We start from the raw sequence: 25,797 nt of genomic DNA on the forward strand, positions 1-25,797 counted from the left end.
CAACATCACATCTTGTGGTAATTACATTTGCTTTATCAATGGAACATCAGAAGTGGTTGTAGCTCGTAGTAGTAGAAAACAAAGATTTATTGGGGAGGTTGTAAATTGACACTTCTGTTCTTAATCCATTCTTCATGGTTTACCGTTGCTGAAAAGGGAGTGAGAGAGAATAATGGGGTAATCAAGTATAATGCTTCAGTGCCTCAGTCAGCCTGGGAAAAGACAGAGCTCAGCTCCTCTAGACCTCAGAGACTAATACTTGAGAAATTAAAGTTACAAGCCATAAAAACATTAGTCTAATTAAGGGAATGAAATCTATCTCCATAGTTTAAAATTAACAATTTTTTCTCTTGCAATCATGGACTCTCTTCAGTTGTTTTTTTTGTTACTGAAAAAAAAGCCTGTACTTAGACTGTCAGCCCCTCATGGGACAGGGATTGGGTCCAACCTGATAAACCTATTTCTAACCCAAACCAGTATCTGCCCCAGTGCTGGGAACAGTGCCTAACACATACTAAGTGCTTAACAAATGCTCTAATTATTAGTTGTAGTAGTAGTAGTAGTAGTAGTAGTAGTAGTAGTAATAGTGTGTCTTGTGTAGTTCTTTTAAAGTTAACAGTTCCATTCTTTTCTTATAATTGCACCTGTCCAAAAAAAAGTGTGTATTAGAGATTTAAAAAAAAATATGGCCTAGGAATAAAGATAGAGTTTCAAAGCTGGGATCCAATTCTGACTGCTACTAATTTGTGGGATGCTTAGTAACTAAATCACCCTGCTTTGACCCCCTCCCCCCCCCACCAGTTTTTCTATCTATAAAATATGATAATAGTGTTATAGGTCCTCAGCCACCTAAGGAAATGGGAAAGATTAATGGGATCATGTAGCGAGGCATTCTAATACCCTTGAAGGAAAGACGTTTTGGAAAGTTGAAACATCACTGAGTTGAAAGTCAGATTTGCTGTTTTATGGCTGCTTCTGTGTTGGCAAGGCTGAGTGGCACCAGGAAAATCCCCTGCCTCACATCTCTGGCCGCCTTGCCACTCTGGGCCCTTCAGCGGCTACGGTTTCCTCGCACCAGTGAGACTTGTCCCGAAACCCGGTTAGAGGTTAAAGGAGTACCAGAAGTCTGGGCCAAACCAAGAGGAGCAGATGCAGCAGAAGTAGTAGTAATAGAGTAGTAATAGAGAAGCAGCATGGCTCAGTGGAAAGAGCATGAGCTGGGGAGTCAGAGGTCATGGGTTCTAATCCTGGCTCCCCCACATGTCTGCTGTGTGACCTTGGGCAAGTCACTTAACTTCTCTGAGCCTCAGTTACCTCATCTGTAAAATGGGGATTAAGACTGTGAGCCCCACGTGGGACAACGTGATCACCTGGCATCCCCCCCAGCACTTAGAACAGTGCTTTGTACATAGTAAGCACTTAACAAATGCCAATGTTGTTATTATCAGTATTAGTAGTAGTAATGGTAGTAATAATTATGCTAATAATTGTGGTATCATCATCAATATCATCATCAATGGTATTTATTGAGTGCTTACTGTGTATAGAGCACTGTATTAAGCACTTGGGAGAGTACAGTGCAACAGAGTGGATAAGCACATTCCCTGCCCACAAAGAGTTTATAGTCTAGAAGGGGAGCTCGACTTGAATATAAATGAATAATTGATTTATGAAACTCTTTCTATGTGCCAAGCACTGGGGTAGATACTGTTGTAGGGGGAGGGAGAACAGGTGTTTAATTTTCCCTTTTACAGGTGAGGAAACTGAGGAATAGAGAAGTTAAGTAACTATTTGCCCAAGGACACACAGCAGGAAAGTGGTGGACTCCGGATGAGAACCCAGGTGCCCTTACTTGCAGGTCTGTACTCTTTCTATGAAGCCGTGCTGCTTATTGAGCGTCCATTGGATCCCAAACACTGTACTAAATGTTTGGAGAAGTTCAGTAGAAGCACGAAGGACATTCCCTGTCTATAAGGAGCTTACACTCTACTGGGGGAGTTAACACTATTTATAATAATGTTATATTATTTATAATAATAATAATTGTGGTATTTGTTAAGCACTTTCTATATGTCAGACACTGTACTAAGTGCTGGGAGTTGGGGGTGGAAATACAAGCAAGTCGGGTTGGACACAGTTCCTGTACCACATGGGGCTCACAGTCTTAATCCCCATTCTACAGATGAGGTAACTAAGGCACAGAGAAGTGAATGACTCGTCCAAGGCCACATAGTAGACAAGTGGCAGAACCAGGATTAGAATACAGGTCTTTCTAATGCCCAGGCTTGTGCTCTATCGATTAGTCCATACTGCTTTTTATACTTTTGACAAACAAGAGATTCTGCTTGATGATTTGTCCCCAAAACTGTCCTTCATGATCCCAAATGCCTTTTTGTTTCCTGAAACCCCTGGCCAGAGTGGCAGACCAGAGAAGATCTTCTGTTACGAAGAAATACGTTTCTTTCTCCCCCTCACTCTCTCCTCTCATCCCCCATCACCCCCCAAAAAGTGGAGGTTAACCATTTCAGTTGCACTAGAAAAGTATTAGTTTTACAAATTCACAATCAACTCTATCATACTTTAAAAAAGAATCAATTTTGCTATTTATATTGTTAAACTATTTACTGGTGGATTGATAGCCATTCCTTTCCTTTGGGAAATATTTGTCAGAAGCTTCTTTCAACAGCAAAGATGGTCTCTGTACATATGTAAATCGATTCTTCAGAGGTGGATTAGATTCCTTAATCCGCAAATAAACACAAAATGCTAACTAGAAGTAAATCCTTGTTAGCCCTGTACTCTGAGGAAGAGAAAGGAAACCAAGCCTTCAGAAACACAATTACCTGAGCAAGTCAGGCAAAAAAGTCGGTTTGACAGTGGCCTTCCGCATTTCCCTTCCTTGCAGTGATCCTATTCTGAGATAGACGAGATCCTCAAAACCACTAGTGTGGGGACTCGACCCAATTTACCCTCCAGAAAGCTGGGTGGAATTTCAATTTAATATGCAATATTATCAATATGACGTCTTTATTAGTCATTGGCATTTTTCCTGTTGAAATTCCCACGTTAGCCAGGGTTAGAGGACCCTTGGTGCCAGCATATAGTGGCCATGGTTTTTAGGCTGGGTGAAAGCAACTTCCTTTAGGGAGAAACACGTGCCTTGGAAAGGCCTTAGCCCAATCACGGGACATTTTGCCGAGTGAATGATGTAATCCTTAGCCCTTTCCTTCTGCCAACCCTGGATACCTCACTCTTCACCCCGGTGCCCCCCGAGATGGCTCCGGGGCTACCTCCAGAGACCGGGCAGGCTGTCAGTAAGGTGCAGAAGGTGAGGCAGGAAGGCCTGATCCTTGAGATGTTGGCTGTTAATCATGTAGACCGATTATAAGACATCTACAGGGAAGCAGGTGCCACAGAACTATTATCTGGGTTTGGGTGAGACCATCTTGGCCATTAGGATGGTGAATGGGACCAAGTGGAACTGCAGCGACAACAACAACAAAATCCAACTTAATCTCCCTTTTGTTAGCATGAAATGATGCAGGAATCTTAATGGCAATTCAGGAGTGGACAGGATTAGCTTCCATTTTTAGAAGTCTCTAAACTACAGATGTAGTTGCCTCACGGAGACACAGTAAGAGTTTACAAATCCATTTATTGAAGAATTTTAAACAATACACAGCGAAACATAAAAGGAATGACTAAGTATCCCATAGATACAAACAGAATGCCAAGAAGGAAGCAGATATGAGCATGTCAGTGAATTAAAGAATATTAATATCTATCCGAATAGCTCACTCATGAAACATCCAACTTCCTATTAAAATATGAGTAAAGCCATTTTAAAAATAAAACACAGAGAGTAAATAAGAAGTTACTAGGTATTTACAGTTTTAAGGGAAACATTCACTATGGCTTAGTTTTATTCCAAATAACTTGAATTTTCATGCTCTTTCCTAGGACATCATAGGACATGACGCATATGAGTCTGAACCTCCATTAGCAACCCAAAAGAATGGATACTTGAAAAGCTAAGTATTTTTTTCCTTTTTGAGGCCAGCATGTTATAAATGTCATTATAAACCAAAGACCTGAAATAGTAAAGAGCAGCTGATGAGTCTATGCTGGAAAATCAATCTTCAGATACCTTCCCTACACCAAAAGAGTGGTATAAAACATGAACGTGGCGCTTCAGAGGATCCACAATCAGGTAGGCAAATGTCTGCTCGTGACTTTTTGTTGAAGGATAGCATAAGCCGGTGGCATCCTGAAAATATATCAATCTTGAATTACTGACTTTGGACAATGGTGACAAAGTCACATATTTAAAATTTCATCTGCTTAAACAGGAAGAAATGCACTGTAAGGACAAATAAGTTGGTGGCTATTAGTATTTATTAATAGTGTGGTAACTTAGGCTCTGTACATAAGAAAGACAAACGCCTTTTCCTCAAGGAGTTTGATTCTGAAATAAGAGCTGTTTTACCAAGTCTGAACTAAGCAAAATTCCTTTGTGTGGAGGTTTTTTTTTTGACCCTTTCATTTTTTTGCCCCTCTGAGGGACATGGGTGGTTCATCTTGTACACTCTAGACTGTGGAAAGCAGTGTGGCTTAGTAGAAAGAGCATGGGTCTGAGAGTCAAAGGACCTGGGTGCTAATCCTGGCTCCGTCGCTTACTGCTGTGTGTCCTTAGGCAACTCACTTAACTTCACTGTGCTTCAGTCTCCTCATCCGTAAAATGAGGATTAAATCCTACTCTCTCCTATTTAGACTGTGAGCCTATGTGGGGCAGGGATTTGTGTCCAACTTGATTATCTTGTATCTACCCCAGCACTTAGTACAGTGCCTGACACATAGTAAGCACTTAACCAATACCAGTACTAGTATAATCATTTCTGTTATTTGAACACCTGGAAAACATTCTGTCCCCTTTTCTCTAATAATAATAACAATAATAACAATATTAATATGATCGGGTTCTACCTGGGGCTCACAGTCTGAGTAGAAAGGAGTACAAGTATTGAATCCTCATGTTGTAGATGAGGGAACCGAGGCACAGAGAAGTGAAGTGCCTTTATATTATTTACTTTCTCCAATAAAGAAAAAAACTCAGCTACCTGGAATGTTAGGGAATGGGACCATCCTGGGCACTTGGATACTGGATAATCATATTTCTCTATTTTTACTGAAAAGCGGCTTTAAGATGGCATTCAAATCCGAATGACTGGCAAGTCCTAAGCCCCTTATTTAATTATTGGTAATCTTTACACTCTACAACAGAAACCTACTATGACATCATGGGGCTTGGGATTCCATAGAATTAACATGTGGTTGGCAGAATTCAGGGTCTTAAGTAAAAAAACACTTAAAAATCTCAATAATCATTCTGGAGCAATGAAAAATGAGCTCCAGTTTACGTAAACCAAAGGAGCCCCAAATTCCTGTCCTGCCTAATGCCTGGCACCCAGAGGTGACTCTGGCGCTGGCTGGCGCCCACATCTAGCCCCTGCCTGACTTCTGCCCTCTGCCCTAGAGCGGTTCTATAGGTAAACAGCCCCACTTCTGGCTAATTAAAAAAAAAAAAAAATGAAAGCATCCAAGCATCTTGTGGGCAGGGAACGGGTCTTGCGCTTCTTGTTGTACTTTCCAAATGCTTAGTACACTGAGTTGTGCTCAAGAGGTGCTCAGTAAATATCATCATTGCTACTACTAAAGAGTGGGCTCCATTAGGAACCTGGCTTCAATCATTCATTCAGTCGTATTTATTGAGCACTTACTGTGTGCAGAGCACTGTACTAAGCGCTTAATGACTTTAGTATAATAATAATGATAAAGGTGGTGTTTGTTAAGCGCTATGTGTCAGTCACCGTACTAACTAAGCGCTGGGGTAGATGCAAGATAATCGGGTTGGACACAGTCCCTGACCCATATGGGACTCACAGTCTTAAGCCCTATTTTATAGATGAGATCACTAGAGGCACAGAGAAGTTTCCCACAGTCATACAGCAGACAACTGGTGGAGTCAGGATTAGAACACAGGTCCTCTGACTCTCAGGCCACCTGCTTGGCTTTTGGGTTTTTGCCTTTATATAACAGTTCCCACTGGTGTGGAGATCAAAACTTGTGCCTGCTGTTGTGTGATTGTTTTATGGCCTCACTAAGCTCTGTAATACTCAATTCTGTTTACCTTACAGTTTCCATTTCATTTACACTTCGATAAATACACTTTGGTAGCACTTGGCCAATACCTAGTATTCCCATGTTCTTTATACAGAACTAAGGCCTGTTACTACCAGGCAAGAACAGAATTGAAAATTCTGCAATTTTCTGAACAATCGGAATCTGGATATGAGAAGTTTTATTGGGAATAAAAAAGCACTTCCTTTTGACCACTCATGGTTAAAGGGTGTACCTAATATAACTATTGTCCAAATTCATGTTACTATGAAATAATTTGACGACTGTTTTCTGTAAAGGGGTTCCTTCTTGGTGTAAGTACCTCTCTATTTCTTTAATCTGAAATATGGGTTTTGGGGAAATTAGCATCATTTTTTGTATCTTTAGATTTTTTTGAGGAATAAAGTGACATTTAGGGCCCTCATATTTGCTGTAGCTTGTAGAGATTTCCAGCCTTGATTGGGTTCAACAGTCATACAATCAATCAGTGTGATATTTACTGAGTTCTTACTTTGTGCAGAACACTGTACTAAGCTTGGGAGAATACCATACAACAGAGTTGGTAGACACATTCCCTGCCTACCATGAGCTTACGGTCTAGACGGGGAGACAGACGTCAATATAAATAAATAAATAATAATATACACAATCACACTGGATTGTAGTTTAGCCCCAGATGCAACCTTGGGGAAAGCAAGGGAATGTGGGAGCAAAGGTGTAGCTGACAAGGGATAGGGTAGACGAAGAGAAGAAAGGGAAATAGATTGCAGAGGGGCCACCAGAAATAAGCACAATTGCTTAGCAGTTTTAATCTTCTCCCACTTACTATGGAATATCTCCATCCCACTCCAATAATCGACAATTTCCCAGTTGCTAAACCCCTCCCAATCCCATTAGTAGAATGAACCTAGATCACTTGACGGTTTGACACTCCCTTAATCACCCAGTGGCAAGTGGGTAGACTTCAGCAGACTAAATCAACACTTACGTATGCTAAGACCTTGAAGATAGTAGAGGTAATATGAATTCCCTTGGATTCACGATCCTTTTGAACACTGAAAACAAAGAAAGGTGTTAGATGTTTTAAACAGAAATACCAACCTCTAACATTTTAAATATTTAACTGTCTTCCGCTTCCTTCTGCATCGCCTTGACTTGCTCTCTTTATTCATCCCCTCTCCCAGCCCCACAGCACTTATGTCCATATCTGTAATTTATTTATTTCTATTAATGTCTGCCTCCCCCTCTAGAGTATAAGCTCACTGTGAGCAGGGAATGTGTCTGTTTTATTGTTATAGTGTACTCTCCCAAACGGTTAGTACAGTGCTCAATAAATATGATTAACTGACTGACAAATAAATTACCTCCTGTGGACATTCAATTTGGCTTTAATGCACCTAATCAAATACTATACATGCTATACATGAAGCAGCATGGCCCTAGTGCATAGAGTATGGGCCTCGGAGTCAGAGGGCCTGGTTCTCATCCCCACTCCGCCACTTGTCGGCTGTGTGACTTTGGGCAGACACTTAACTTCTCTGTGCCTCATCTGTAAAATGGGGACTAAGACTGGGGACATGGACCGGGTCCGACCTGATTATCTTGTATTTATCCCAGTGCTCAGTATAACTTCTGGCACATAGTAAGTACTTAACAAATACCATTTAAAAATACACAGAGAGTGGCACAAATGATGGAAACATAAAACTACTGATACAGAAAAAGGACCTAAGTCTGTTGTGTTTGGAGGCTATGGAGGCAGCAAGCTCAGGTCCCTGGTCCAAGCTTCATGTTACAGAGAATAATTTTTGTTTGTTTGTGTTTTGTGCTATTTGTTTAGTGTTTACGAAGTGCCAGACACTGTACTAAGGGCTGGAGTAGAAACCAGCTAATCATGTTGGACACAGTTCGTGTCCCACATGGGGCTCACAATCTTAACCTCCATTTTACAGATGAGGTAATTGAGGCACAGAGAATTTAAGTAGATCACACAGCAGACAAGTGGCAGACCGGGATTAGAACCCAGGTCTTTCTGACTCCGAGACCCATTCTCTATCCCCTAAACCTTACTGCTTCTCAAAGAGGAAAGATCTGTCTTTCCTCTTTCAAGTCCCCTTGAAAGACTGTGTCCAACCTGGTAAACTTGTATCCACCCCAGCACTTAGAACAGTGATTAGCACATAGAAAGCACTTTAAAAAATGCCATATTAAAAAAAGATATCTAACAAGAGTTTTATCAGAATTCAAATCTGTCTACTAGGGAATTCTTTCATCTGTTAATTTTGTGTTTTCATAACTACTGCTTGCTTTTCTTTCTTCTTAAAAAAATCAGGGCTATTTAAAAAAATATTTTCCCATTAAATTATTCTGGTTTCAAGAAAGACTTATGAGGTGACAGTTTTCAGAAGATTAGTATCATTCATGGTACACTTCCTTGTTTTTCTCCCTAAATCTCTGTTAGTGACCATGTTTCCAAGGTTTCAGATGAGTCTGGTCCTCTCCGGTTATAAATTAAACACCTTTGGAAGCCACATTTCCTCTTTCAGGCCACCATGAGCTACGTCAGCAACAGTAAAATATTCAGATCCTTTGGCTTCATCATTTGAAGTATTTCTACTGGATCCAGTGTGAAAGAAAACTGGGAGCAGAAGTCTCCTACGACTTTCTATTTCTGTCTCCCTCAAGAGATTTGAATCTCCAAGAAACGGGATTGGAGGACTCTCAGAAAACAGAGAGGCTGATTTAAATGATGCATTTGCAGCATGGATAACACCCCAGGTCCGTATAAGAATAATGATGATGATGATAATTGTAGTATTTGTTATGAGCTTACTACATGCCAGGCACTGTACTAAGCACTGGGGTAGATACAAGCAAATCGGGGTGGACACAGTCCCTGTCCCACGTGGGGCTCATGGTCTCAATCCCCATGTTACAGATGAGGTGACTGAGGCCCAGAGAAGTGAAGTGACTTGCCCAAGGTCGCATAGCAGACAAGTGGGGAGCCGGGATCAGAACCCATGACCTTCTGATTCCTAGGCCCGTGCTCTATCCAATACGCCATGCTGCTTAACAGACTGCGAGTCTGTTGTTGGGTAGGGATTGTCTCTAGAGATGCAGCGAGCCCCCCCGTGGGACAACCTGATCACCTTGTATCCCCCCAGTGCTGAGACCAGTGCTTTGCACATAGCAAGCGTTTAATAAATGCCATTATTTCTGAGAAGTGGCGTGGCTCAGTGGAAAGAGCATGGGCTTGGGAGTCAGAGGTCATGGGTTCTAATCCTGGCTCTGCCACTTGTCAGCTGTGCGACTTTGGGCAAGTCACTTAACTTCTCTGGGCCTCAGTGACCTCATCTGTAAAATGGGGATTAAGATTGTGAGCCCCACATGGGACAACCTGATCACCTTGTATTCCCCTCAGTGCTTAGAACAGTGCTTTGCACATAGTAAGTGCTTAACAAATACCATCATTATTATTATTATGTCAATCATGTATGTTCTCCAGTTGGCTGGAAAAAATTCCAGTTTAGTTTACATTTGAATAATATAAACAACTCCTGGCTCAGCCACCTGTTTGCTTTTTGACCTTGGGCAAGTCACTTAACCTCTTTGTGCCTCAGTTCCCTCATATGGAAGACTGTGAGCCCCATGTGGGACACATGCCCGTGGACATGGACACAGTGCTTAGCACAGTGCCTGGCACCATGTTTACTGCCCCCCCCACCAAAAAAAAAAGGAAACCAATGCTATAAAAAAGTGACCTGATCTCCAGAGATATCCTGCTGGCTTCCTTTCCAACAAAAACTAAGAGTTTCTATTACCATCAACTTATTCGGTTGTCTATTGTTGAGAGACAAACCCTGGAAAGGGATATTAATTAGCATGGACGGAAGTCAGAAATGGCTTCAGGAAAAAGATAATGGACAACTTTGGTCTCTGGGGAAAACCTATCAATAGTTGCTCGAAAATGAACGTTTGCAAATGATTAACCCAACTGGGTGAAGGCAGGGAAGGAAATTTTACAAAGTAGGAATCAGAGAAGGCATTCTTTGAGGGGCCCAAAGGAATCATTCACTAACTTACTTAAAACTAATTTGAGGTTCCAAGGAATAGAATCCACGGGGGAGAACATGAAACAGACCCTTAAGGAAATGGGATATTAGGGGGTGAGTAAAAACAGAACAGCCATCAAGAGCCATATGAGAAGCTAATTTTTCTGCTCCTCTTTCTAGAGGAGGTTTTTAGATCTAACCCTGCCCGAGAAAGATTGTGCTTAAAGTAGCATGGAGGAGCACATAGAGCATGGGCCTGGGAGTTAGAAGGTCCTGGGTTCTAGTCCTGGCTCCACCACTTGTCTGCTGTCTGACCTTGGGCAAGACTTTACTTCTCTGTGCCTCAGTTACCTCATCTGTAAAAGGGGGATTGAGACTGTGAGCCCCACGTGGGACAGGGATTGTGTTCAACCTGATTTCCTTGTATCTCCCCCAGTGCTTAGTACAGTGCCTGGCACATAGTAAGCACTTAACAAATACCATCATTATTATTATTATTAAAGATAAGTGGTGGAAGACAGACTGCTTTTTTAACGGAGCTGATGGAATTCCCCACTTGTCCTCGGCAGCTTTTCATTCATGAAGGGTTTTTCTGCACATTCTGAAAGTACACATAAAACCACCTGGATAGCCAAGCGCTTAGTACGGTGCTCTGCACACAGTAAGTGCTCAATAAATAAATACAAATAATGAATGAATGAACTAGCTGAAATAATCAGTATCTGAGTGGAGGAGCCATTCACTGGTTCAGCTCCCTGCCTCTGGGTAGGGGGAATGTCTAAGCCAGTCAGGACAGATGGTGAGCTATTTTTAAAGATTTCCAAGAGTAGAGGCCACAACCACCCCCAAAAGTCTTCTCTAATGTTTTGACTCTTGATGGCCAAGAAGTTCTTTTTTTTATGGTATTCGTAAATCACTTACTATTGAGTCAAAAACTGTTCTAGGCGCTGGGTTAGTTACAACGTTGGACACAGTTCCTGTCTCGCATGGAGCTAGCTCACAGTCTGAGTTCTTCCCTGAGTCCAGCTAGAATCTCTTCTGCTTTAATGTTAAGCTCATTTCTTCTGGTTTGGTCATTTGCATACCTGGAGAATTCTACACAACAACCCCAATTCTTTCATCTCATCCTCAGAACCTCCATTTTCCAGCTCTTCAGTCGATTGGACTGGAGAAGCAGCGTGGCTTAGTGGAAAGAGCCCAGGCTTGGGAGTCAGAGGTTGTGAGTTCTAATCCCGGCTCCACCACTTGTCAGCTGTGTGACTTTGGGCAAGTCACTTCACTTCTCTGGGCATCAGTGACCTTATCTGTAAAATGGGGATTAAGACTGTGAGCCCCACGTGGGACAACCTGATCACCTTCTATCTCCCCCAGAGCTTAGAACAGTGCTAGGCAGAGAGTAGGTGCTTAACAAATACCATTATTATTATTTGCTGCTTTTCTCTGGACCCTGCCCAGTATCCCCAATGGTGATCAAAACTAGGCCCAGGAGTCTAATAAGGATCTGACCAATGCCGAGTACAGCCAAAGGATTACTTCCAAGCCTGTCCTGTCCCATTCGACTTTCGACTAAGTGTACCACCCCGCTGACTCGTATCTATCAATCCATCACATTTATCAAGTGCTTTTAACATGTGCAGAGTACTGAACTAAGCATTTGGGAGAGTACGATAAAACAGAGTTGGTAGACACACTCTCTGCCCACAGTGAACTTAACTGAAATCCAACTAGAGCCTCCGGGTTCTTTTCTGCGGAACTTGGCTAAGCCAGTGCAAACCCACACTGTCTTTATTTTGTTTGTTTTGTGCGCTTGGCCCTAAATATTGACCTTGTCCTAGTGAATTGCATCCTGCATTGGTCAGGTTACTTCTCCAATTTCTTCAGGGCCCTGAATTTTCTCCTTGTCTTCCACAATCATAGTAATGCCAATGAATTTAGCACCAATTTACATGTACCATCAATCTATGTGCTACATACTGGATTTGAATACAGGATCCTTCTTTTGTTTTTTGTTTTTTAACGGTATTTGCTAAGGGGTTACTACATGCCAGGCACTTTTCTAACAAAGTGCTGGAGTCGATTCAATAATAATGATAATAATAACTGTGTAAAATAATAATAATTGTGGTATTTGTTAATCACTTACTATATGCCAGGCACCATTCTAAGTGTTTGCAGCAAATACAACCTAATCAGGTTGGACAATGGTCCATGTTTGGGACTCACAGTCTTATTACCCATTTTATTACAGATGAGGAAACTGAGGCACAGAGGAAGTGAAGTGACTTGTCCAGGGTCACACAGCAGACAAGTGGCAGAGCCGAGACTAGAATCCAGGATCTTCTGACTCCCATGCCATACTCAATCCACTAAGTCATGCTTCAAGCTAATCAGTCTGGACACAATGCCTCATGAGGGTCTCACAGTCTTAATCCTCATTTTACAGATGAGGTGATGGAGGAACAGAGAATTTACTTGCCAGCAGAAGAATGGCAGAATGGGGTTTAGAACCCAGGTCTTCTGACTCCCTTGATTTTGTAGTAAAAAAAAAGATAGCTTTGAGGAGATTTTGCCATTAATCACTGAGAGTCAAAAAAAAATCCGTGAAGGAGAGGAGGGGCAGAGAGATGGCCACTTCTTCCGGAGTGTTCCCAGAATAAACTGCTGTGGAGGGAAAGGCTGCAGAGATGGAGGGGATGAGAAACAGGGAAGGAAAAGAGCCAAAGATTGGAGTGAATTAATCGATCAGTGGTATCAAGAATGGTACCAAGACTTGACAGCTTGTTGTGCGCAGGGAATGTGTTTGTTGTTATATTGTACTCTCCCATGCACTTACTGCAGTACTCTGCAAAAAGTAAGTGCTCTCTAGACTGTAAGCTCATTGTGGGTACGGAATGTGTCTGTTTATTGTTGTATTGTACTTTCCCAACACTTAGTACAGTGTTCTGCACACAATGTGTTCAATAAATATGATTGATTGAATGAATAAATAAATGCGACTGACTGTAGGTGGGGTTGGTTTGTGCATGATCAGGTGATCAGAGCGATTGGAAACAGAGTTATCTAAATCTCGGTGATTAAACATCTAGACTGGATTTCCCTCCCTCAGTTAAAAGAGATAATAATAATAATAATGAAATGTGTTAAGCGCTTACTATGTGCCAAGTACTGTACTAAGTGCTGGGGTAGATACAAGATAATCAGGTCCCACATGGAGCTCACAGACTAAGTAGGAGGGAGAACAGGCATTGAATCCCCATTTTGCAGATGAGAGAACTGAGGCACAGAGAAGTTAAGAGATTTGTTCAAGCTCACACAGCAGGCGAGTGGCAGAGCCAGGATTAGAATCCATGTCCCCTGCCCCCCAGGACCGTGCTCTTTCCACTAGGCCATACTGCTTCTGTTTCTGTGTGCAGCCTATTATCTAGTAACATTACCTCACCAAGTCCTTATAGATAGATTTCGTCGTTTCCAGGTATGGACCTAAGATATCTTCAAATTGACAGAGAACTCCACCAAGACAAAGGTGTTTAAAAAGACGATAAAGGAACTCCTCTCGCTCTAATTGGCTGAAAATCTCATAATTTTCGGAGTCTTCTAACAGTAAAACCTTGTATAAAGTAAGAAAAAAAAAACAAGCATACTGTGACAAATAGCTTTTGATAAACCCAAACTTACACTGAGTCATGGCTTAGAACAGTACTTGGCACATAGTAAGCGCTTAACAAATACCATCATTATTATTATGATTATCATTGTCACTGTTAACAAGACTGTATGCAGGACACTGGATTCTAATCCTGACTCATTCTTTCGGTAGTATGTATTGAGTACTTTCTGGGTGCAAAGCACTGTACTAAACACGTGGGAGAGTCCTATACAGCAATAAACAGACACATTCCCTGACCACAACAACTCTGCCACTTGACTGTTGTGTGACCTTCACTTCACTTCTCTGTGCCTCAATATCCTCATCTGTAAAATGGGGATTCAACATAACAATAATATTGGTATTGGTTAAGTACTTACTATGTGTCAAGCACTGTTCTAAGCACTGAGGTAGAGACAAGGTAATCAGGTTGTCCCACATGGTGCTCACAGTCCTAATCCCCATTTTACAGATGAGGTAACTGAGGCACAAAGAAGTTTAGCAACTTGTCCAAGGTGACATGGCAGACAAGTGGCGAAGCCCGGATTAAAACCCATGTCCTTTGACTCCCAAGCCCGGGCTCTTTCCACTGAGCCACATGAGCCCAATGTGGTTTAGGGACTGTGTCCAACCTCATTATCTTGTGCTTAGTACAGAGCTTGGCACATAGTAAGTGCTTAACAAATACCACCATCATTAGGGCAGATGGACAGAGCTTTGTTGGTCTTCATATTTATGGAGCTCTTACTGTGTGCAAAGCACTTACTAAGCGCTGTCAGCTCTGCTACCCATAAACTTCTTGAAGACGCGGATCACTTCTAAAAACTCTATTGTTTTCGTCCACTTAGTGTAGTGCTCTGCACAGAGTAAGCACTCAAATACCACTGATCGATTTGCAAGGCCAGAGAGTTTATCTGCCAAGCCACAAGATGGTTGCCATCCCCCTACTTTGCAAAACTGAGGGAGATGGGGCTATGAAAATGTTTATTTTCTTTTCAAATTTAAAGTGTGGGTAAAGTCTACCTGCTACATCACACTCGCATCTGTGATACAACTGGAGCGCATACCTGAAAAGTCGAAATTGAAACGTTCTCTTGTGACACTGCTATCACAGAAAGAGTCAAGCAATCAGTCATATTTACTGAGTGCTTACTTTGTGCAGGGCACTGTAATAAGTCCTTGGGAGGGCACAATGTAACAGGTTTGGTAGGCATGTTCCCTGCCCTCAAGGAGCTTAAACTGTCTAGAGGGGAAGACAGACATTAAAATACATTGTGGATACGGACATGAGTCCTGTGGGGCTGAAGGTGGGGTGAAAAAAGGGAACAAATTAAAGGGCAAGAGAGATGCAGAAGGGAACGGTGACAATGACGGGAGGGATTCCTGTACATTCTGTAAAGAAGTCAAGGATTATATAAGTCATTAATTTGGAAGAATAATGAATAAAATACCAATAAAACACAAATTGAGTCCAACCCCATTAATTTGGACCCCACTAACCAGGACATGGCAGCTTAGCGCACTAACCCCGCTTCTTCCTTTGGACTTCCTTTCCTGTGGTTTTGATCTCCAGATGTGGTTAACAAAGACTTAGTTAAGCGGCCAGCTCCCTGGGCAGCGGGAGAATATGCAGAGAAAGTGGGAAATCAGCTGGGGCAGAGTGAAACAAAGCACTTCCTGAATCTCCAGCTGCCTTACAGAACAAATTAAAAAAAGGGAGAAAAAGAGACAGACAGACCAATAGAAATCCCAGAAAACACACAACAGGGAGATTGGTTTTCTTTCTCTCTCTCTCTCCCTCCCCCCTTCATTCACCCTCCCTCCCCTCACCCACCTCCTCTCACCACTTCCCTCCCTCTGTCCCCTCATTTCCCTCCCTCCCTTTTTCCACATTTCTCTTCTCCCTTCCCCCATTTCCCTCCCTTTCTCTCTCCCATTTCCCTCCCTTTCTCTCTCCCATTTCCTCCTTTCCTCTCTCCCATTCCCCTCCCTTCCTCTCTCCCCCACTCCCCTCCCTCCCCCCATTTTCCTCCCTCCCTCTCCCCCATTTCCCTCCCTCCCTCTTCCCTCCTTTTCTCCCTCCCCCCATTTCCCTCCTTTCTCCCTCTCCCTTATTTCCCTCCTTTTCTCTCTCCCCCATTTCCCTCCTTTTCTCCCTCCCCCCATTTCCCTCCCTTTCTCTCTCACCCATTTCCCTCCCTTCCCCTCTCACCCATTTCCCTCCCTTCCTCTCTCTCTTGCTCATTTCCCTCCCTTCCTCTCTTCCCCATGTCCTTCCCTTCCTCTCTCCTCCATTTCCTTCCCTCCCCCTTTCCCTATTTCCCTCTTTCTCCCCCTTTCGCCCTTCCCTCTCCCCCAATTCCCTCCCTTCCTCCCTCCCCCTCTCCCCCACCCACCCTCCACTCTTTCCCCCACTCTCTCTCTCCTTCCACTTCCCTCTCTCCCCCACCCCCTCCTTCACTCTTCCCCCCCCCTTCCCAATTCCATTTCTCCCCCCTCACTTCCCTCACACTCTAGACTCCTGATCTTTCCACTAAACCAGGCTGTGGGTGGAGGTGAGAATTCAGGAATGGCCCATAGAGAGGCTCTTTTACCTTTTACCTTTCCAGTGGGAATCATGCAGAGCCACTGGAGCCCGAGGGTGGAATAAATACCCTTGATTGATGGATTGATTGAATACAGCCCAACAGAAGAGTGTTTCTAGCCATAGGTAAGATGTGAAAACATCATTGTAAAATTGAAAAATGCTGCACTTACTTTTCGTAACTCATCAGAGATCACGAAGCAATCATAAAAATCATCCAAACACTTAACAATATGCCCACTATCTCGAACTATTTCTTCAGAATACAATCGGTCAAAAAATGACATTGAAACTTGTGTGCACGGAACAGTGATGGCCTCGATTTTCTTCACGTCTGTTCCTGAAAGATATTTTATAAAGAGTCACCAACAGAAAATTCACCAAGGGCGTTGATTATCCTGATTTCTGAAAGAAATTTAGAAGAATGCCACAGAATGGAGATAACAAGACATCAAAGGTATTACACTAATGCAAATGACAGAATGAAAATGAAATGAAAGTGAAAAATTAGCATCTGGAATTTCTTATCAGGCCCAGCTAGAACTAAGGACTGAGAATGACTCCAGACTTATACTGGACTCTCTCAAGCATTCAGTCCAGTGCTCTACACAAAGTAAGCGCTCAATAAATATGATTGATTGAGTGATTGATTGATTGGCTTCTGGGGTTTGGCTTGGGTAAAGCCACGATGGAATCAGGAATTTGGCCTTTGAGGATTCCTTATCATCATCATCATCATAGTGTCATCAGTGGCATTTCTGGAGCATCCACTGAATGGGACGCATTCCACTGAGAGCTCAGTCAACCCCAAACAAACTAAAATTTCATGTGATCTTTAAGGAAACCATCAGTAGACCACTTGCACATTCTATCTCTGAGTAAGAATTTTACTTTTGGCTCTACTGTTACTGTTTGATTAAAAACATCTGGTTGTTACTCTTAATTGTGAGCACCAATATAAATAAATAATATGCCTGAGGGGAAAAATGTGATGGTCTGGGTTTTCAGCCTTTTGATACCTGATACTGTCTGCCCCAACTAAAAGGACTTTGACTAATCTAGGCTTTAGGTTTTCCTTTAATTAAAGAAAAAAAAACTTAAGCTCTAGTGTGGATTTTTATGAATTTTAATCCCAGGAGAAGGTACCATTGTTTAAAATATGTACTAAGACAGAGAGCATGATCATTGAGAAGATTAGGGGCCCCACTCCTGGGGGCTGGTGATGGGAGTGTCCAGCCCAGGTCTGGGGAGTCAGAGGATGTGGGTTCTAATCCCGGCTCTGCCACTCCTTTGTGATCTTGGGCAAGACACTTAACTTCCGTGCCTCAGTTACTGCATTTGCAGATTGGGGATAAAAATATCTGTTCTCCCTCCCTCTTTCACTGGAAGATCTATGTGTGACAGAGACTGCATCTGATCTCTTTGTATTATTATTATTATTACTACTACTGTCCACGTGTTTGTATGTCTGGATGCCCACCCTGGGCAAGTCACTTCGCTTCTCTGTGCCTCAGTTACCTTATCTGTAAAATGGAGATTAAGACTGTGAATCCAGTGTGGGACAGGGACTGCGTCCAATCTGATTAGATTGTATCTACTTCAGCGCTTAGTACAGTGCCTGACGCACAGTAAGCACTTAACAAATACCACAATTACTATTATTATTACTACCTCCTGGTGGGTGTGTATATCCGTGTTCCTACATATTGTATTTTTTCCCTACCTCTGCCCTGTATTCACCCCCACTCTTGACAAAACTAGTTGGCACCTCTGTAGAAGATGATGACCAGCTGTTCTCTGCATCCTCTGAGGGCAAAAATAAAGGTAGAGATAGCTTAAACTGCTCCTTGAATTATTTAGGATTTAGCCAAAAATTTCCTAGTGGCGTTTTGCACACAATGGGCATTGGATAAAGAGGGGGGTTGACCAGCTGACTGATTTCCTGTAGTGAAGGTGGCTTACACAAATACTGCAATAGAATACAGTCAGTGACTCTCAGGACCAGAAAGGATCTCAAGAAGTTAGTGCTCTAACTTCATGTCTAAACTGTTAACTCAGATGGCTGTTGGTTCCAAGTAGCTTGTCCCAGTGTGAAATAATAATAATAATACTAATAGTATTTGTTAAGCACTTACTGTATGCTAGGCACTGTTCTAAGCACTGGGGGTAGATACAAGATAATTGAGTTGGACTATATATATCTGTATAAAATATATCTGTATTTTATTTATTTATGCATATTAATATCTGTCTCCTCCTCTAGACTGTAAGCTCACTGTGGGCAGGGAATGTGTCTGTTTATTGTTCTACTGTATTCTCCCAAGTGCTTAGTACATTGCTTGGCACACAGAAAGAAAGGAAAGGAAGGAAAGAAAGGAAAGGAAGGAAAGGAAGGAAAGAAAGGAAAAAAAGGGAAGGAAGGAAGGAAAGAAGGAAGGAAGGAAGGAAAGAAGAGAGAAAGAGAGAGAAAGATAGATAGATAGATAGATAGATAGATAGATAGATAGATAGATAGATTGTGGTGCTTCAACCATTTTCAAACCAGCACGGGAGTCCTAGAATTTAGATTTAAATAGAATCTGGGTTGAAATCAAAAGAAATAAGAGAGGAAACAGCCTGGATCTAAATGCTTACAGTGCCCTAATGATATATACAAGTAAATTCACCAATTTCCATAGGAATATGAGCAATTTTCACAAATTTTCCTTTGGGCCTGAGTACTGGTACTCGTGGCTTAATACATGGAGGGAGAAGAACACAGGTCAGTGTGCCAATTATAGGTCTGAACTAAGGTCAGAGCTGCCAGATGAAACAAGGAGAGGGAAAAGGAGAAAGAGGGAGAGGGATGGGAAGAAAAGACACTGAAGCCCTTCCTTTCCCGTGTTTACAAGCTCTGTCAGGCTTCTCTGACTGGAACCTTTTGAGAAGAATTGGGAACCAGCTGATCTTCCAGAGGTTTTCTGGGAAATGTAGTCCTTTCGGAAACACAGCTCCCAGGAGGACAGGACTGTAGGAATGAGTTTCTTTTTCTTCTTTCGGTTTCCTTTTATTACAGTTTCATGGCCAGGAAGAATGTAAATATTTCCACGGGTTCCGCTTCTCACAGTATCCCTTCATAAACTCGATACGGTAGCAGGAAGCCCAGTGAGTAGGCTGACGGAGAAGTCAAGAGAAGTCTTGGATGGAGGGAGAACAGCAAAGTTTGGGAAAAGGAAAGGGATTCAACTGCCTCAACTGTGGAGAGATTAGAACTGACTGACAAATTAAACACAGAGCCAAGATTGACTGTTCAATCAGTGAAAAAACATTTAGGAGACAGCTCAAAACAAGGGTGGAGATTTCCATATGAATCATTTTCTTGTTTTCAAAACAACCAAGCAGTGAAGGTAAATATTTTCTCAGAAATACAGGAAAATAACCACATGAAAAGCTCTCTTCAAAATAAACGATATTTACCGAGGGTAATCCACTGTCCAGAGGACTCCGAAAGTAATTTCAAATTGGCAATAACATTTGGATCTCTAAAAAAAGCCTGTAATGAAAAGTGAGGGAGAAAAATAGAACGAAATGAAAGACTAGGTTGCTAAAACAACATTAACTTCTACAACAAACAGAATATTTTCACTGAACAATGTAGTGGTAGGACTTTTCTATGAGTCTTGGCTCTGAAACATATTTACAAGTCTCTGTGGATAATGATAATGTGCAAGACAATAAAACTGTTAGAAAACTCTTCCAATGTCAGGTCTAAAATGATAAATCATTGTCCAAAAGAACGTATGCAGCAAATATTTACAGAAGGAACTGATGAAAAACCTAGCTAGTTCAGAAGACTAGCATCTTGGTGGCATCTGTTAAGCACACACTATGTGCCAAGTCCTGAGCTAGTGTGAGGTAGGTAGGAGATAATCAGATGGGGCACAGTCCCCATCCCACATGGGGTTCAAGGTCTGGGGGAGGGGGAGCAGGTATCGAAACCCCAGTTTCCATCTGAGGACACTGAGGGCCAGAGGAGGTAAGTGACTTGCCCAAGGTCACACACAGCAGGTAAATGGCTGTAGGAATCAATCTTCCACTTCGCTTACCATCACAAAATCATCTTTCCGGTAGGCCTGGAAATTCTGGTCAAACCCAAAGGCCTGGATGCAGATCCTGCCCAGCATGGACCTGGGGCACAGGGAATGGCAAGTGAGTTGGGGGGAGCCCGAGGGACAAGCCCCATCGCCCAGCTCACCCTACGAACGCCACCCCCTTCCCCCTCAACCGCAAACCCTTCTCCCTCAACCCCTCCATCCCTCCTGGGAACTCTCTTGAAACCCTCCTCTCCATCTCTCCTCCTTCTTGGAACGCTCCTCTCCATCCCTTAGACCGCCCCACTTTCTTTCCTCTTGGAAACCCACTTCCCTTCCTCCCTCTTGGGCCTCCTCCACCCCATCCCTTAGACTCTTCCCCCAGCTCCCTTTTGGGGATCCTTCCCCCCATTCCCTTAGCCACTCCCCCTTTCTTCCCTCTTGGAAACCCACTCCCCTTCCTCCCTCTTGGGCCTCTCCACCCCATCCCTTAGTCCCTCCCCCTGGCTCCCTTTTGGGGATCCTTCCCCTCACTCCCTTAGCCCCTCCTCCTTTCTTCCCTCTTGGAAACCCACTCCCTTTCCTCCCTCTTGGGCCCCCTCCACTCCATCCCTTTCCCCCTTTTAGACTGTGAGCCCACTGTTGGGTAGGGACCGTCTCTACATGTTGCCGACTTGTACTTCCCAAGCGCTTAGTACCGTGCTCTGCACACAGTAAGCGCTCAATAAATACGATCGATTGATTGATTGATTGATCCCTTAGACCCTCCTGCTCTCTTCCCTCTTGGAAACCCACTCCGCCTCCCTTTTGGGGACTCCACCCCAGGCCTCCGCTCACCACTGCCGGAGCCGATTGACGGTGTCCCGGGCAGTGAGGGACGGGAAGGATTTCTGAGGCAGGAATCTGAAGGTGAAAAGGGGTTCGTAGTCGGATGCTCCCGCCGCCATGGCAACAACCTCCAGCCCGGGCAGCAGCAGCAGCAACGGCCGGTCCTGGGCCTGGTTGCCATGGAGACGCGTCCCCTCTCCTCTTTGATTTCCTTCCTCTCCGGAGCCCGCTTCGAGGGACAAAGGTTCCGCCCTAGAAAAGGCCCGAGAGCTCTGCCTTCATTCCCTCAACAGAGATTTCCCCTTAGAGTCCTGCACACTCAATCCTGCCTTTTGCCAAGTAAAATAGGACATAATAATAATAATAAAAACAATAATAACAGGGGTATTAGTTAAGCAGCACATCTTAGTGCAAAGTGCACAGGCTTGGGAGTCATAGGACATGGCTTCTAATCCTTGCTCTGACACTTATCAGTTGTATGACCTTGGTCAAGGCATTTCACTTCTCTGGGCCTCAGTGACCTCATCTGTAAAATGGGGATGAAGACTGGGAGCTCCACGTGGAACACCCTGATTACCTTGTAGCTACCCCAGAGCTTAGAATAATAATAATAATAATGATGATGATATTTGTTAAGCACTTACCAGGTGCCAAGTACTGTTCCAATCAATCAATCAATCAATCAATCAATCAATCGTATTTATTGAGCGCTTACTATGTGCAGAGCACTGTACTAAGCGCTTGGGAAGTACAAATTGGCATCACATAGAGACAGTCCCTACCCAACAGTGGGCTCACAGTCTAAAAGGGGGAGACAGAGAACAGAACCAAACATACCAACAAAATAAAATAAGTAGGATAGAAATGTACAAGTAAAATAAATAAATAAATAAATAAATAGAGTAATAAATATGTACAACCATATATACATATATACAGGTGCTGTGGGGAAGGGAAGGAGGTAAGACGGGGGGATGGAGAGGGGGACGAGGGGGAGAGGAAAGAAGGGGCTCAGTCTGGGAAGGCCTCCTGGAGGAGGTGAGCTCTCAGCAGGGCCTTGAAGGGAGGAAGAGAGCTAGCTTGGCGGATGGGCAGAGGGAGGGCATTCCAGGCCCGGGGGATGACGTGGGCCGGGGGTCGATGGCGGGACAGGCGAGAGTGAGGTACAGTGAGGAGATTAGTGGTGGAGGAGCGGAGGGTGCGGGCTGGGCAGTAGAAGGAGAGAAGGGAGGTGAGGTAGGAGGGGGCGAGGTGATGGACAGCCTTGAAGCCCAGGGTGAGGAGTTTCTGCCTGATGCGCAGATTGATCGGTAGCCATTGGAGGTTTTTGAGGAGGGGAGTAATATGTCCAGAGCGTTTCTGGACAAAGATAATCCGGGCAGCAGCATGAAGTATGGATTGAAGTGGAGAGAGACACGAGGATGGGAGATCAGAGAGAAGGCTAGTGCAGTAGTCCAGACGGGATAAGATGAGAGCTTGAATGAGCAGGGTAGCAGTTTGGATGGAGAGGAAAGGGCGGATCTTGGCAATGTTGCGGAGCTGAGACCGGCAGGTTTCAAGTGTTCCAAGCACTGGGGGAGATACAAGGTAATCAGGTTGTCCCACGTGGGGCTCACAGTCGTAATCCTCATGTTATAGATGAGGTAACTGAGGCACAGAGACGTGAAGTGACTTGCCCAAAGTCACACATCTGACAAGTGGCAGTGCCGGGATTAGAACCCATGACATGCTCTCAAATGCTGGTCCTTGATTTTACAAGTCTTTCCTACATCTGTTCCTCCAGAATTTTCTTTGGCTATGTTTTCTTTTTTCTGTGCTTTCAGACATCTTTCTGGATACCTGTATATATGTATATATGTTTGTACATATTTATTACTCTATTTATTTATTTATTTATTTTAATTGTACATATCTATTCTATTTATTTTATTTTGTTAGTATGTTTGGTTGTGTTCTCTGTCTCCCCCTTTTAGACTGTGAGCCCACTGTTGGGTAGGGACTGTCTCTATATGTTGCCAACTTGTACTTCCCAAGCGCTTAGTACAGTGCTCTGCACACAGTAAGCACTCAATAAATACGATTGATTGATTGATACCTTATTTTCATTTATGTCAGTTTTTTAATTTAATTTTTATTGTACTTTGTTAAGTGCATTCTATGTGCCAGGCACTTTACTACATGTGGAGTAGATACAAACTAAGTAGGTTGGACACAGTCCATGTCCCACGTGGGGCTCACAGTCTTAATCACCATTTTACAGATGAGGTAACTGAGGAATAGAGATGTGATTAATATTTATATTAATGTCTGTCTCCCCCCATCTAGGCTGTAAGCTCTTTGTGGGCATGGGATGTATTTATTTATTGTTGTATTTTACTCTCACAAGCACTTAGTACAATGCTTAGTACTTAGTGCTTACAGTACTTAGCACACATCGAGCATGCAATAAATACAACTGAATGAATGGACTAGCCCAAACTCACATAGGATACTCATAGTGGAGCTGGAATTAGAACCCAGAACCTCTGATTCCCGGGCCTGTATGCTTTACAATATGGCACTTTGCTTACCTCAATTCTATTCTATTTTCACTTCATTTCCTAAGAAATTCATTCAGAAATTTATAATAAAGTGAACGCTTATGGCATGATTTTTAGGTCCTGCCATGAAGCAATTTAATAAACCAAGAGGAAGCCATCACTAGTTTTGGCATATTTTATCATACCTGCATGTGTGCCTGAAATACAGTGCACTGTGTATTTTGCCTTCTTGAGTGGGTGACAATCCCTTTCACATGCTGTGCCTGCAAGTCTCATTATTTTTAGCTATGCAGTTGCATTGACTATTGGTAACACCTGGTGCAGACTTTTATTCTTATGTTATCCTGCCAAATTGGCTCAACATTGGCTCAAACAATCAATCAATGGCATCAAACTTCCCTCAAGATTTTCAGTGTGTCAGCAACTTTGGATTCTTTGCAGGTGATTCCACACATCTTTTTTTTTTTTCCTTTAGTAAATACAAGACACAGCAACAGCAGCCTGGGGCCACCACAAAGTTTGTTATGAGGAATTTTAGGATATCCAATTATATGTCCATTCTTGGCAGACCATTCACAGAGGTAATATTTCACATTAATGTAGAGGTGACTTTTTGAGTTGGCCAGAGTCAGAGGTAGAGTCTCAGTAAGGTCAGAAGCTTCCTGTAGAACAAGGGACACAAGGGACACAGAGAATTAGTGGCCAAAAAAAATGGGTTAAACCTGACTTCCTGCTGTTTCTGATCAAACGTGGAGAGGGGTGGAATGCAGTCTGCTCTCTGACAAGACTTGTCTTGGATGTCAACTTAAAGGTTTTTTAGGGCCGGCAGGCAAGGAGATAAGCAGGCAGATGGATCAGTTCCTTTGCTTTCTTCAGGACTGAGAAGAAAGGTCACGTGAGTCTTTGTTTGGCTTCCATAAAAATAGTTTTTATTGCAAAATCCTGTTTTTTGTTTACACTCATTGAAGCAAAGTTTATGAAATGATCTAGAGCAGGGTACCCCCAATTTCCTGCTCCAATCAATCTGCCAGGCTTGCAGTGCTTCGGGAACAGTCCTAGTTTAGTTCTAATAAAGATTATTCAGCGTTAGAATCACTCAAGAAAGGAAAGCGGGGGCAGTAAGGGAAATGGAAACTTAACCCAGGGAATTGATTGTTTGCTACACAGGTATTTTGCATTAGAGTCCCAGATAGGTTTGATTCTAGAGCAGCCAAAGATTTGGAGTCAAAAAAGTTCTGTTTGGTGTGGATTTCTTTTGCACATGACAATGTGCCTCAGTTTACCTGAGACACACTATGACCCACCATGTTGTACTTTTGTACTGTTGGTCTTTAAATTTGTAGAATTGGTGTCCTATATTTTTTCTGAGCATTGTGTTGTGCTGAGTTGGGTCTCAAATGATTAGAGATCAGATGATCAGAGAAGCAGCGTGGCTCAGTGGAAAGAGCATGGGCTTTGGAGTCAGAGGTCCTGGGTTCAAATCCCTGCTCCACCAACTATCAGCTGTGTGACTTTGGGCAAGTCACTTAGCTTCTCTGGGCCTCAGTTCCCCCATCTGTAAAATGGGGATAAAGACTGAGCCCCACGTGGGACAACCTGATTCCCTTGTATCTATCCCAGTGTTTAGCACAGTGCTCAGCACATAGTAAGCGCTTAATAAATGCCATCATTATTATTTTCAGATTTCCTGTTCCACAAAGGGCTCACAATCTCATGGTTGAGAATCATTTCCAAGAGAAATGCTGATGGTGGCAGGGCAGGATGAGCTTAAATGCTTTTAAAGAAGCATATGGTTGGTGATTCTTTTGACTCTTTTATCTTTGTCATTCTCCTTTCCCTCTTTTTGTCATTCTCCTTTCCCTCTCTTCTGCCTCAGTGAATTCATCTCTGACAGTCAATA

General features: G+C 43.0%; 1 protein-coding gene across 1 annotated transcript; it reads right to left on the reverse strand.

The window, feature by feature from the left end:
* Window positions 1-3,643: 3,643 nt before the first annotated feature.
* On the reverse strand, window positions 3,644-21,501 carry CFAP300 (cilia and flagella associated protein 300). Its single transcript, XM_038761957.1, has 7 exons — window positions 21,367-21,501; window positions 20,545-20,626; window positions 19,916-19,991; window positions 16,633-16,799; window positions 13,664-13,836; window positions 7,166-7,232; window positions 3,644-4,267 (listed from the first exon to the last, which is right to left on the reverse strand). Exons 1-7 carry the CDS (start codon window positions 21,474-21,476, stop codon window positions 4,133-4,135), a joined length of 810 nt encoding a protein of 269 aa, XP_038617885.1. The 5' UTR covers window positions 21,477-21,501; the 3' UTR covers window positions 3,644-4,132.
* Between the last annotated feature and the right edge of the window lie 4,296 nt (window positions 21,502-25,797).

This window comes from Tachyglossus aculeatus, chromosome 20, assembly GCF_015852505.1.
Source record: "Tachyglossus aculeatus isolate mTacAcu1 chromosome 20, mTacAcu1.pri, whole genome shotgun sequence".
Lineage (NCBI taxonomy): Eukaryota > Metazoa > Chordata > Mammalia > Monotremata > Tachyglossidae > Tachyglossus > Tachyglossus aculeatus.

Coding starts and splice junctions, on each gene's coding strand:
- CFAP300 (XM_038761957.1), bottom strand. CDS start 21,476: ATGGCGGCGGGAGCATCCGACTACGAACCCCTTTTCACCTTCAGATTC. Junction 19,992..20,544: donor GGAAAGATGATTTTGTGATG/GTAAGCGAAGTG, acceptor TTTTCATTACAG/GCTTTTTTTAGAGATCCAAA. Junction 16,800..19,915: donor TGGACAGTGGATTACCCTCG/GTAAATATCGTT, acceptor AATATCTTTCAG/GAACAGACGTGAAGAAAATC.